The sequence below is a fragment of the Propithecus coquereli genome, unplaced genomic scaffold (genome assembly GCF_000956105.1).
Source record: "Propithecus coquereli isolate 6110/MARCELLA unplaced genomic scaffold, Pcoq_1.0 Scaffold81, whole genome shotgun sequence".
NCBI classification, from domain to species: Eukaryota; Metazoa; Chordata; class Mammalia; order Primates; family Indriidae; genus Propithecus; species Propithecus coquereli.
The window spans coordinates 2,279,616-2,293,474 of record NW_012154285.1 but is presented as its reverse complement, the minus strand read 5'-3'; the positions used below and the strand labels follow the sequence as shown (position 1 = coordinate 2,293,474).

At 51.9% G+C, this 13,859-nt stretch overlaps 1 protein-coding gene across 1 annotated transcript in view; it reads left to right on the top strand.

Annotated features, from left to right (window-relative positions):
- AACS (acetoacetyl-CoA synthetase) overlaps positions 1-13,859 on the top strand; it is a 53,745-nt gene that overhangs the window by 16,358 nt on the left and 23,528 nt on the right. The window contains exons 6-8 of the mRNA XM_012663539.1: positions 6,102-6,216; positions 6,802-6,883; positions 9,952-10,099. Of these exons, the coding sequence (XP_012518993.1) occupies positions 6,102-6,216; positions 6,802-6,883; positions 9,952-10,099 (345 nt within the window). The remainder of the gene's footprint in view (positions 1-6,101; positions 6,217-6,801; positions 6,884-9,951; positions 10,100-13,859) is intronic.

Here is a 13,859-nt window from a genome sequence, read left to right as displayed (position 1 = left end):
CTTCCGCCGCCTCCGGAAAGAGAATCTTTCCAGGCGCCAGGGGCTGTGTTTCAGGGTCAGAAAACGACAAGGCCAAACGCCTTCTTGCTAAGAGGATTCGGTCTTATTAGGCTGGTGACCGAGGTGTAGCATTCTCTCTCTGTCCTGCAGGAGAAGGGTGCGCGTGCGATCCGGCGTTACACATTTGAAGGGAGCGCATCAGCGCTTGGTGGCTTCACGGCGGGCGTTATCCGCAGTTCTGCTGCTGCTCAGCCGGGTGGCAGGCCGAGTGGCTGACACGTGGCATAGCGCCTGCTCATACGGACACCCGGTGTCTGTGAGCTAAGGACATGGGACAGATCTCTTTACGATGGGGCCGGTTGCTGTGGGCTCTGAAGTTAGTGCTGGAGCCCGTGCCGCCTGCCAGGAGGGTTATTAAGCAGGTGTTTTACAGGTACGGGGGCGGGGCCTCCTGACAGGTGGATGCACCTGCCCACGGACAGCGTAGTTAGCTCTCCTCGCCTGGCCAGGCTGGGTGCCCAAGGGACCCTCTCTGTTGTGGTGCCACAGACTGACGTGGGCTGGGGCGGCCGTGTCTCCTTGGCGATGCTGGGGGACGCGTTTCTGGCTTCTGTCACCACCCTGTGCTTGTCTCCTGCCCCATCCCTGCCCCTCACCCCTGCTGGTTGCCCGGGAGTCTCAGCTTGTCTTATCAACACATCTGGGCACGGAGGGCATCGCCACGCGAGCAGGAAGTGCTCTGTCCTTGAGGTTCCCAACCTTCCAGCTTCATCATGGGTCTCCAGGTCAGGTTTTTCGAGCTTGTTGTTTTTTTCTTTATTTCACTGTTTACCTTGGAGCCTCTGGCATTTTCAAAGATGTTAGGGGAGGCCACCCTCTGACATCTGCACACCTGAGGGCTCAGCCTGCAGCCCTCGTCCTCCCAAAGCATTTTCAGGTGGCTGAGTGTGTGTGTTTGTAAATAGGACAGCAGCTCTTCTCGCGCTGGGTGGCTGTCTGCATGGTTCAACACCGGCTGTGGGTTTCAGCGCTTGATTGGTTGCTAAGCACCGTATTCAGGTCAGAGGCACGATCACAGGTGTGTTTCTTTCACTGCGACATGAAGGCAGTTCTGAGCAGCTCCGGGCTGGGCCAGGCTGACAGCCGGTATCGGATGCTCACGGGTCTTGCCCCTGGCTTCTGCACCGGGAGCACTTCAGCCTTGTCCTGGGACCTCTGAGCCTTCTCACGGTGTGAGGGTCCAGACCTCTGATTCTGAAACACTTGTCTCTGTAGTCTGGTCACTGTCACTGAGACTGGGGTCACCTCTGTGCCGTTGGAGCCCCAGACCCCTGGCAGGCTGGGTCCTTTCACCCTGAGTTTGTTGCCACCGCGTGTGCTGGGATAGTGCTCTGAGATGCTTTATTTGGTCTGTCGGGGTGTCTCAGCACCGGATTCCACTCTGCTCATCCTGGTGTCCTCTCCCACGCACAGCGCTAGTCTCGGTGGAGCCAGTGTCCAAGCCAGACTGACCCGGCTGCGGTCCTGGTCGTGCCACTGGCTACTTTCCAGGCTTTGGGCAAATTACCTACCCTGTTCCTGTCTCATCAGGGATGTGGAGCTAATAATATTACGCCTCCCTTAGGCCATGAAGGTCAGACGAGCGAGTCCTCTAATGAGTTTACGGTGGCGCCTGGCACGTAGTGAGCACTCAGTGAATGTCAGGTGTTTTTACTGGCAATGATTTTCTTCCCGGCGACACCGAGGACTCTCAGTCCGTCTTAGGATCCTGGGCACAGAGAGGGCGCCCGTATAGACATGCCATTTGTGGTTTGTATGTTCACGACAGCAAAGGTCTGGAAAGGCCCGTTTACCCATGGGTGAGGGAGCTTAGGCGTCCTGGAGTGTTGGGACCCGCTTTGCATGAGGGTGACTCGGGCTGGAGGGGGCCAGGTGCAGGAGGGGTAAGGGGGAAGATTGAATCTGTTACCTTGATATTTGCATAGAGACAGTCTCAGAAATAAATGGAGTGACAAGTTTACCTTGTCCCATCTAGGACCGGCTCTCCTGGGACATAAGGAATTCCGGGAAACCGTTACGCGTGTGCTTGGGGAAGTGGGATGGGGTGTCCTTCAAGGAAGAGCTGCTCTTGCTTTCCGAGGGCACATCTGGGTGCTGAGAGTGGGGCGAGGAGGTTTCCCAGGCTGGGGTGAGCTGTCGGGGCGCTGGTCTGGAAGGCGGAAGCCCCTTTCCCGGGTGCGTCCATCCCGGTCTCTCCTGCTCATAGGAGAAGTCTGGGAAGGAGGAAGAGGAAAGTCCGTTTCTGGTGTCCTCACTTGCCTTCCGGCGGTTTTGGGCAGGGTGTGTGTTGGCATCAGACCCGAGGAGGGTCACCGGGGCCACGGTGCCACCACTGCAGGCGTGCCCAGGCATTGCCGGCTCCTGGAGGGTCCACCTGTGGCTTTCTGCGGCCATCTCTGCAGCAGTTTGGGGTAGAAGGAGCCGTAGAAAACAGCCTGCGCCCCGCAGAGGCCTCGCTGCGGACGAGGAGGTAGATGGTGGCGGAGGACCTGGTGTCCTGAGGCCAGAGGCTAAGTCCCTGTCACCCGCATGTCCAGGGCTGCTTTTTTTTTAAACCAATGATGAAGTTGGCCAGTGTTTTACTTAGTCTTACCACAAAAGAAAGAAAGAAAGAGAAAGAAAGAAAAGAAGGAGGCTTCCGGGGTGTTCCTAGAACAATGTTACAGCCGTCCCTTGCACGCCTGTGCTTTCCTGGGGGCACAGGGAGTGCTACAGAGTGGGATTTGGCTCATCTGCGCCTCCTTCCTGAGCTTCCGCAGTGGATGGAGTGTTTAGCTGGAGATAGGAACCCTTTTGTTCTTGTCCTTTTCTCCTCACTTCCGGCACTGTCTGGAAGATTCTACACGCTGGAAGTTCTGCAGACTCGGGATCCCCAGATGAGCTCAGATCCCCCCAAGGTGCCCCCACCTGTCTCAGTAGATGCCCCCATGCTGGCTGCATCCCGATTCCCTTCACTCCCTGCCCCACCTTGGTGCTCTCTGCTTCCCGTCATCCTGCTCCGGCGCGTTTGGTTCCTTCGCGACCCTGCTCTAGATGCTGCTGTCACCCCCTTGCAATGTCACAGTGCGTCGCAGTGGTCTCATGTCTGCCTCTCTCAGCAACACCTTCTCACCGGTGGGTCTGCACGTGTTTGCTCCCCTGCCCCCCGGATGAAACCCTTCAGTGACTTGCCCTCTCAGTTTATTCTGTTCCCTTTTCCTTGCTGACTTTTCAGAATGTCCTGCTGGGGTTTGACAGCACCGTGTGTTTTGCTGTATTGAGTTTGCACGTGGCCACTTTGCCTAACTTTCATTCGTTCTGATGGCTTTTCCAGTGATTTCCACGGCTTTTCCATACAGCTGTTTCCATGTCTGCATGGGGCCGCCTTTCTAGCGCCCACACACGGCGTGGGCAGAGGGAGGTCTCCGGGACAGTGCCGTGGTGGGGGGTGTCGGGTGTGCCCTTGTCTCACGGGGCATTCCCATCGTTTACTGTCACCTGCGATATGTGCCATCGGCGTCTGCTACATACCTTTCGTCAGTGAGTGAATCTCCTTCAGTTTCCAGCTTAGGAAAGCTTTTAGGGCAGAAAGGATGTTGCCTTTTGTTTAAAGCCTCCAAGTTGATCATGTGATTTTTTTCCTCCCTTTGGTCTGTTAGTATAGTAACATCGGTCTGCAGTCTTTTTAGTTGGTGGATTTTCTGCCTTCTGTAGTGGTTTATGTAGAAGGGATGCTCTAGTTCAGGGAGATTTGGTGGCCTGTCACTGTGGTGTCTGTGTTAGGAGGTGGGTGGATGTCTCTTTAGGTGTTCTACCACTTCCCCACTTCTTGAATCTTCTTCTTTTTTTTTTTCTCCTCCCGCCCCCCTCTTTTTTTTTTTAAGACAGGGTCTTGCTCTGTCACCCAGGCTGGAGTGCAGTGATGTCAGCATAGCTCACTGCAGCCTCCAACTCCTAGGCTCAAGCAGTCCTCCTGCCTCAGCCTCCTGAGTAACTGGAACTACAGGCATGTGCCACTATGCTCGGCTTTTTTTCTTTTTGGATTTTTCGTAAAGATGAGGCCTTGCTGTGTTGCCCAGGCTTGACTGGAACTCTCTGCCTCGGCCTCCCAGAGTGCTGGGATACAGGCGTAGCCACCTTGCCCGGCCAGTGTTACCTTTTTTCTTAATCATATTGGTCAAGAAGCTTATTTTATTGGGCAAAAAGATTTTGGTTTTGCCGATCAAATCCATCATTAGTTTTTCCTTATGTCCTTCCTTCCTTTCTTTTCTTTTCCCTGACTACCTAAATTGTGAGTGTAGTTCACTGAAAACAATTGGAGATGGAAAACAATAACAATTTAATTCCTTTCCTGCCGTATTTCTGATAGATCGCGTGTTCCGGGGAGTAGGAACCCTGTCTGTGTGCTTCTCTGGCACAGTGCCTGGCACCTAGTAGGTGGAACAAAAAATGCTTTCTACCCCCTGCGCTTCTGTTAATGCAGCTTCTCGTTTGGAAAATTGGGCAGCATTGAAAGTAAACGCTCAATCCTTGAGCTTTTTAGCCCAGAGATGCTGCAATTTTATCATACATCAGGATCATCTGGAGGACTGTTGCAAACAGATTGCTGCCCCCCGTACCCCCCACCGCGAAGTTTCCGGTTCATTAGGCCTGGCGGGCCCAGGTGACGGGCCCAGGTGACGCCAATGATGCGCTTGGAGCTGCTGCTTAGACTCCTGCTGAGCGGGGGCCTCTCCTCCCCAGCCGGGAGTCACCGGGGAGCGCTGAAAACAACCACCTGGCCCACTCCAGACCAGCTCATTAGTTACCCTAATGAGCTTAATTAACGTAATAGTCCCACCTCGGGTGGCTGCAATACCAGCCAGGATGGAGAACCCCTGCTCTGTCAGGTCCTTACACTGAGGTTCCGGTACCACCGTGTGTGCCCTTGGAGTAGCCCGGGCTATTGATCTTGACCCTCTCCCATCCAGCTAGAGTACAAGGGAATAGCGTGTTTGTGGATAAAAATCCCTTCATGTGAGGATGGCTGGGAGGGGAGCTGAACAGAGACCTTGTCTTAGAGCGCTTTCATCTGCTACCGCTGGGACTAGCACTCAGGGAGCTTCCGAGTGTGTCACGAGGCCACACTTGTTGGCTCATATCAGTTCCAGAAACGAGCCCCACAACCTACGTGGGAGGAATCTCTTCTTTTGGGATAGCGGTGCCCTTGGCAGGACGGCAGAGTCCTTGTGCAGTATAGACAGATACGTGAGTGTGGCGAGCCTGGCGTTTAAAATGGGCTTGTTAACTAGTGTATACGTGTGTAGGGTTATGCCTTTGGCTGGCAAAAATGTACCATTTGGAGGATTCAGGTTCCTCTTTAATTGAAGATTCAAAGAACCAAAATAGTGGAGTTGGGCGTGGTGGCTCACGGCTGTAATCCTAGCATTCTGGGAGGCTGAGATGGGAGGATCACTTGAGGTCAGGAGTTTGAGACCAGCCTGAGCAAGATCGAGACCCCATCTCTACTAAAAATTAGCTGGGCATGGTGGTGCACGCCTGTAGTCCCAGCTACTTGGGAGGCTGAGGCAGGAGGATCGCTTGAGCCCAGGAGTGTGAGGTTGCTGTGAGCTAGGCTGATGCCACGGCACTCTTTTCAGGGCAATAGAGTGAGACTCTGTCTCAAAAAACAAAACAAAAACAAAAAACACCAAAATAATGGGACCACTTTGTAGTGCTATAGTTGCCTTTTGGGAAGATGAATCTTCTTTTGTATATGTGAGAGGAGTCATCTTAAAAGGCTCTTTCTCTAAAGTGGGAAATCTTTTTGGTACTGCAACTATGCACCCTATCATCTTCCCATTTCACTGTATGTCTGTAAATCCTTTTGGTATTTCTCAGTAGTGACACCTTCCTTGGCATGGTGGTGGTTTATTAGATGCAAGTCATGCTTTGATTGGCTTTCTTTTTTGGCCACAGGTGTTGGGGACACAGGGCCTTGGCACATACGTGGTGGTCCCATTGGCTGCTGAAGGCTTTTGCCTTTTGGATGATCAATGATGACTTTTTCCTCCCACTTTCAGGGTGTCCTGGACCGGTTTTCTCAAATTCAGCCAAAGCTCATCTTCTCGGTGGAGGCCGTTGTCTATAATGGCAAAGAGCACAGCCATGTGGAGAAGCTGCAGCAGGTGGTTAAAGGTGTGTGGCCTTACAGCCTCAGGCGGGCACGGCCAGTGTGTGTGTGTGTGTGTGTGTGTGTCTGTGCGCTTGCGCCCTTGGGTGCTGCAATGTACAAAACCCCTGTGCAGTCCCCACCTTAGATCCCGTTATGTTTTGTTTTGTTTTTTTTTTTGGTTTTTTTTTTTTTTTTTGAGACAGAGTCTCACTCTGTTGCCCGAGCTAGAGTGAGTGCCGTGGCATCATCCTAGCTCACAGCAACCTCATACTCCTGGGCTCAACCGATCCTTCTGCCTCAGCCTCCCGAGTAGCTAGGACTACAGGCATGCGCCGCCATGCCCGGCTAATTTTTTCTATATATTTTTAGTTGTCCGATTAATTTCTTGCTATTTTTAGTAGAGACGGGATCTCGCTCTTGCTCAGGCTGGTCTCGAACTCTTGAGCTCAAACGATCCGCCCGCCTCGGCCTCCCAGAGTGCTAGGATTACAGGCGTGAGCCACTGCGCCCGGCCCCTCGTTACGTTTTGTTAAAAAAAAAAAAAAAAAAATCAGTGACTAAGTATCTTCGCCCTGTAACCTTGTGCTTTCTCCTGCCCTACCTTCCAGGACTGCCAGACTTGAGAAAAGTGGTGGTGATTCCTTACGTCGCCTGCAGAGAGAAGATTGACATTTCCAAGATTCCAAACAGGTAAAGAGCCGGCCACCCTCTAATGCGCAGGTCCGTGGGGAAGCCACGAGAAATCCCACCGGGAAGTGGGCCTCGCGGGTCTTTCCACGTGAAGTCGGTCATAGCATTTTAGGATGGAGTAGGTTTTAGATAAAATAATCATTTTGTAGGTGGAGCACCTGAGGCCCCAGAGCGAATCTCCCAAGGCCACATAGGGAATGAGCGGTGGGAACAGAAGAGGCCCCAGGAGTCCTCACTCCTGTCTGGTGTCCCTTTGACATGGAGAGCTTGGATGGGGCCAGTCCTCCCGGCACAGGCCACACAGTTCAGCATTGACACTAATGTGTGCATGCATGTGCATACGTGGGTGAAAGTGCACACACATACAACACATATGGGTATGTGCACACATGCACACGTATGCCCACATATATGTATGCATATATGCATGGAGGTACACACATGTATTTTCCCCTTTTAGAACCTGTGTGTGTTCCCCATTGCTAAAGACACCTTCGTTTGCTTTTCTGATATCTGTAAACTGATAAGCCACATGGCTTGAGTACCAAATAGAATTGTGAACATTTCAATTTTGAATAGAAATTAAGGAAATGGCTTATGGTTTTGTCAAAGTTGAATTGTCCCCAAAGTTCTTGGTGTTGTCCTCCTTTAATCTTTCTTGACGTGGTTGTGGGGGAGGGTTCAGGGATTGGGTGTTTACCCTTGCAGGGAAGCTTTCCCTGGAGTGTCAGGTCTGGGCCGCTGAGAAGAGCGTCGTGAGTGGCCCACGGAGGCTGGCGAGAAGGGGCCGTAGCGACATGGAGGGCATCCTCGTGCCCATGTGGGCAGCAGAAGTAGAGGATGGGGGGAGATTGCAGAGGCCTTTTTACTCAGGCCCACGGTAGTTGACGTGTGGCTTATTCTTACCACCACGCACCAGGGTGCTCTCTGGGGGCACTGAGAAGCACCAGGCACATGTCCTGGCCTCCAGGGCGTGCAGGCTGGTTGGAGAGGTGAGACAGGCCTGCGAGGGGGCGAGCCGTGACCGCTAGGCCCAGTGGACACAGCGCTGTGCCCACTGAGTGGGAGGGAAGGGAAGTGCCCACTAGTTGAGAGCAGGGCCTTGTGGCCTCTCTGTGGGGCATGGGGAGGTGGCATCTGAGGTGGCCTTGAGGAATGAGCAGGGTCTGGGGACAGCTGCGTGTGCCAGGGTTCCAGGGGACGAAGGGTGCTGCAAGCAGAGCGTCAGTTTGGTGAGGGCCTCAGTCTCTGAAGCCAGACTTCTTGGGCTCAGATCTCAGCTGTGTGACCCTAAGCAAGTGATTAACCTCTCTGTGCTGTGGCTTTTCCACCTATCAGGTGGGGGTGGTACCTTCTGCACGGCTGGCTGTGAGAATTACAGGAGCTGGTGTTCAGCAGAGGGCGCGCAGCCAGCTCTCAGCAGCACTGTCTGTCGTGGCGAGGCTGCGGTGGGCTTTGTCCCCTGGAGCGTCCGAGGCGGGACGTGCGGCGCCTTCGCGGGCAGGCCCGGGTGCTCGTCCCTGTGGTCTGTGGGAACCCTGCTGCCTTCGTAAGCTGCCACCAGGTGACAGAGCCCTGGTCCGTGTGGTGCAGCCTTGGATTTAGTGCCCCGGCTTTTATTGATGGAGGCCGGGAGGGAAACCAGACGGGGTCTGGCAGCCCCGTGGTGGCCGGCTTTTGTTTCTCTGTGTTCATCAGTAATTGACGCGAAGTGGGAGCGTCCAGGGGACTAGCATCAGCCACTCCATTTAGCGCCGTGCGGTGCAGAAGTGCCCTCAGTAAGCCCCGGGAACCGGATCCCGCCACAGGTCGTCTTTCGATTGCTGGAAGCCACAGATAATCTGAAAACGGGGACGTGCCCATCCGCAGAGGACTGGGGGGCGGGGACCACCGTTTGGGCTTTTCATTTTTAGAAGAGCAACGAAAGTAATCGTGATTTATTGTGATTTATAGATCATTTGAAAGGGTTTTCTCTGTGCGAAGCACCAGATGAGACTGGGCACTTCATGCAGGCGGGATGCGTAGTGGAGAGGGTGGGCGGGGATTTTCGTGGCCGTGAAGTTCCACGGTGAATATGATGCTGTTTGTTTATTGCCCAGGGTTGGATTATTCTGGAGGCCCTTTTTAAACCATTGTCTCTCCGCTAGGAGAGTTCTTCACCTTTAAGGAGGCCTTCCCATGCAAGCAGGCAAAATTCTCCCTTTTAGTGTGTGCGAGGTTATGTTTCAGCGTAATTATCCTCAGCAAATCGCCGCAGGCTCGATTTAACTGATTCCCGCCTCCTTTCTTGAAAGAGAGAAAGTTCCATTTGTCAGAAAACGGTGTGGGGCCAGTGTGTGGGGATTGGTGTTTCTGCTGATCTCAAAATAGCAAAACCACCCTTCCCCAGATGGCTTTGTGGCTTCTGCTGTTTCTAGCTCAGGAAACAAACCTCCTGTTTGCGTTGCCCCTTGGCTGGTTGTTGGTGCTTTATGTCAGCTTTGGGGCGAGGCGGGGCCAATTTCTTAGGTGACAGCCAATAACCGGGATTGATTTTATTTGTTCTTGGGCAAATATTTGTGTCTCGCTAGTGTAAACCTCAGCATGTAGTGAATTAGTATAACGTGATATTTGCCTAGCGGTTCTCTGTGATTGAGCTGTGGCTTTGGGACAGTGGTCCCACAGGTGTAGGAAGGGCTCGTTGATCCAGGAGGGGAGCATCCTAATTCAGACCCCCGTGCCCAGCGCTTCCCTTTGGGCCGACATTGGAAACAAGGCTTTGCTGATCAGGTGGTGAACAGGAACACAGGAAGTGGCTCAGAAGACCCAGTGCCATTTTCAAAGCCTCCATCTGGTGTTTGGCCAGATTAGCTTGAAATCTTCACTCGTCCAATGAGTTTTCATTCAATTGGCTTGAATCCCTGAGGTTTGACTTCCTCCCTCCCTCCCAGAAAGCTTCCAGATCATGCCAGGGTCCCCCGGAAATCCGCGCTTTCATTGTTGGTAGGAGGTGGGGCAGTGCACGCGCCACCTCTAGTCCAGCATTCTGGAACGTTCACTGCTGGTTCCCCTTGTGTTCCTGCCCACAGCGTGTTCCTGGATGACTTTCTTGCCGGGGGCTCTGGCGACCACGCCCCGCAGCTGGAGTTCGAGCAGCTGCCCTTCAGCCACCCCCTGTTCATCATGTTCTCGTCGGGCACCACGGGCGCGCCCAAGTGCATGGTGCATTCTGCCGGGGTAGGTCTCCCTGGAGGCTCTGGCGGGCCTCGTGTCGCTGTCGTCTGTTTGCTGTGAGGGGGCTCCCAGCTGGTGATGGGGGCGAACGAGTCGCCCAGCGACACTCCATGCCTGGAGATTCCAGCGTGCAGCCTCTCTCCCCACACGGGGCACCATGTGGAAATCTGGAATTGGGTCCGGGTCGATAGAGAGCTGCTGTTCTGGGGACTGTGGCGGTACCTGCCACCACCATGACAGGTGTGGAGGCCACCTGTGTAGCACACTGTGTCTCCAGGGCAGGGCAGGCACCGGCTGAGCCAGCAGCTTCCATCCTGCAGGTCATGACCCTTAGGGGATTCTGAACTCAGGGGACGGCCTGTGTTTTAAAAAGAACGAATCATAGAAATGACAACAACAAAATGAAACCGAAAACAAATTAAAAAATGAAAAGGATGAGTGAGAATAGCTGCGAATAGAGGAATAGAGATGTCAGTGAATCTGTGTAAGAGGTGTGGGTGTTGTTTCCTGGAGCTGTTGTTACCTGGCGCGAGTGCAGATGCGCGCACCTGCTTGAGGCATCGTAAAACTACGTCCGGCCACGTGAGAAAGGGCTCACTGCACTGCGTTAGTCGTCAGGGCTGTGGCTGTAACAATGCCACAGACCGCATGGCTTAAACAGCAGCAGTGTATTTTTTTGTTCTGGAGGCTGGAAGGTCAAGGTACTGGCAGAGCTGGTTTATCCTGAGGCCTCTCTCCTAGGCTGTGGACGGCCGCCTGCTTGCTGTGTCCTCCCACGGTCTTTCATGGACACCCCTGGCATCTCTGATGTCCAAGCTTCCTCCTCTTGTAAGGACACCGGTCAGATCAGATCGGGGCCCTCCCTCACGGCCTCATTTTGACTCAATCACCCTTTCGAAGGTCCTGCATTCAAATATAGTCACATTCTGAGATAATGGGGATTAGGGTTTCAACACATGAATTTTGGGGGGACACAGTTGAGCCCGTTACACTTGCTTTTTATTTTTCTTATTTCATCCAAGGTCTAACTTTGTTAAAGTACCTGAAATAACATATTACTACTGAGCAGATTTTATACATATAGATCAGTGACTTTTAGCCTTTTAGTTTTGAAAGAATAAACTACCTACAGAACCTATAGAAAAGTTGCAAGAATAGTACGATAAACTCCATAGTACCCTTCAGCTAGATTCATCCATTGTTAACACTCTCTTTTTAACATCTTCAACATCATTTTTAACATTTCCTAAAAGCCTCTTTTGCTTTATTTCTGTGTATACAGATACATTATTGTTTTGCTTTTTGCTAAACCAGCGGAGAGTAAGTTGCAGCCATGATCTTCCATGCCTTAATATTTCAGCACGTGTCTCCCAGGAAGAAGAACATGCTCTTACGGGAGTGTAGCTCACTCATCAAACGCAGGGAGGTGGACGTTGATGCGATGCTGTTGTCTAATATGCAGATGTTGCCAGTTTTCCAGCAATGCGCTAGCAGTGCAGGCTGCATGGCATCAGTTGTTGTGTCTCTTTAATCTCTCTCTCTCTCTTTTTTCATTTATTTTTTGAGACAGGGTCTTACTCTGTCGCCTGGGCTATCATAGCTCACAGCAACCTCAAACTCTTGGGCTCAAGCGATACTCCTATCTCAGCCTCCCGAGTAGCTGGGACTATAGGTAGCCACCACCACGCCTGGCTAATTTTTCTATTTTTTGTATAGATGAGATCTTGCTCTTGCTCAGGCTGGTCTCGAACCCCCAGCCTCAGGCAATCCTTCTGCCTCAGCCTCCTGGAGCGTTAGGATTACAGGCCTGAGCCACAGCACCCGGCCTCTTTAATCTCTTTCGATCTGGAGCAGTTCCCCGGCCTTTCTTTGTCTTTACTGACGTTTTTAAGCATCCAGGTTCCTGGTTTTGCAGAATGGCTCTTGTTGGGTTTGTCCAGTGTTCCCTCATAGTTAGATCCGATTATGCAGGTCGGGTAGGAGCACCACGGAAGTGACGCTGTGTTCCCGGCACACCCCATCGGAGAGCACCCCGTGTCAGTTTGTTTCATGTTTGCGGCTCTGCTAGGTCACGTCGTGTTTCCTCTAATCCTCCTCTGCTCCTGAACTTGATGAGAAAGCGTCTTTCTGACTCCAGTTAAATCCTTACCTTGGAGTCAGACCCCTTCAGGGTGGGAGAGAATCCTTGTTCTCCTCAAGTCGCCCTGAGCTCTCCTGCCCGGCCAGCTCTCCAGCCCTCTCCGTATCTAATTATCCAGTTTTTCCCTTGGTTGGCTTGGCCTAGAGGGAGAAGAAAAATCTGCAGTATCTTGGTCCGACCTTGTAATCACTGCCTTTTCTCCCCCAACTCGGAAGAAGAGAATTATCCCAGTGGAGGAACTTCGTGTTCTCAAACAGCTCGCTAGCTTTTGCTGGATAAGATGGTGGTATTTGAGATGAAATATACGATTTCTCTTATTCTAGCTCATTTAGCTTTTACAGATGTTCTCTGTACCTAGAAGCCGTTTGAATCCCTTCTACAAAAAAGGAAACATTTACACTGGAATCATTTTAAAGCTTTAGACTGCTTTTCACAGCAGACTTTCATCAGAATGTGGAAAGGCGTTAACATGGCCCTGTTATTACCTGGATTTGGAGTCACCGAAGGGCTGCTTGCAGGCCGTGAAATAGAGCTGCGGGCACAGGCGCCTGCTGGTGCAGTGTGGGTGATTCTCGAGAAACCACAGGGAGCGGGGGAGAACGTGGGGTGGGGGTGGGGGGCAAAGGCTTTCTTTCTAGAAGTGACACTGGCCGGACTGAGCGGCCGTTTAGTCAGCAGTGCGCTGTCCTTGCTGTTCAGATGCCATCCCATTTTATTAAATCAAGCCTGGGGCGTGTTCAGCGTCCAAGGTGTCGTTGGAATCCGGTTTTCCCTGTGGAGGGGCGGCCCGGGTCACCTGGCCACAGGTCTGTTAATGGGCCCCAGAGATGAGCATTTTTAGAAGCCTTGCAGACAAGGACGGGGGTGTGGGGGGGTATGTGGCCAAATAAGACATTTTAGGAGAAATTGAAATGTATAACTGTACTTTTATTTTTAGTGCTTTCTGCATAGCGAATGTCATTTTTTAAGGGGAGGAACATAAAAATGTATTAGATATAATGTAGTTCGCTCATAAAATGATCGTGCCTGGTATATTTAGAGTGTGGAAAAATCAAGAAACATTATATTTATTCTATCTCAACTGGGCTCTCGCATCTCCAGAGAAGTGACTAAGCATCTTGCTTGTTCTCAAGAGTTATCTTGACAATAAAACTTAAAAACAGCAAGGTGAGTCAGGCCACAGTGGTCGGGTTACTTACTACGGTTCTAGGTTTACTAGGGCGGTGGGGGGCGGTTGTGTCACTGGTTTGTTGGTTTGTGTTTTGTAAGTCTATGAAAGGTCCCAGGAAACAGCTTCCCTGTCCCTTCTCTTAAATTAAATTACTCTCTTGCTTGAGACCCAGGAAACCATGCTGTTTAAGCTTCCTAACCCTCGGGAGGCACTTGTTCGTGGCCATGAATGTGAAAGTTAAGGGGAAAACTGTCCATGCGAATTGTTAAGATTCCTGCGGGGAAATTCTTGAGAGTGAAGCAGAGCCTGGCTTGTTTGGTGCCATCTGAGAAAATGAGGATAACGAACAAATGCACGATTGGGCTCATAGATCTGCTGTGCTTGTGGCAGACCATATGGGCGAACATACAGATTTAGATTAAATACTGATTTTAAGTGGGAAAAAAAAAAAA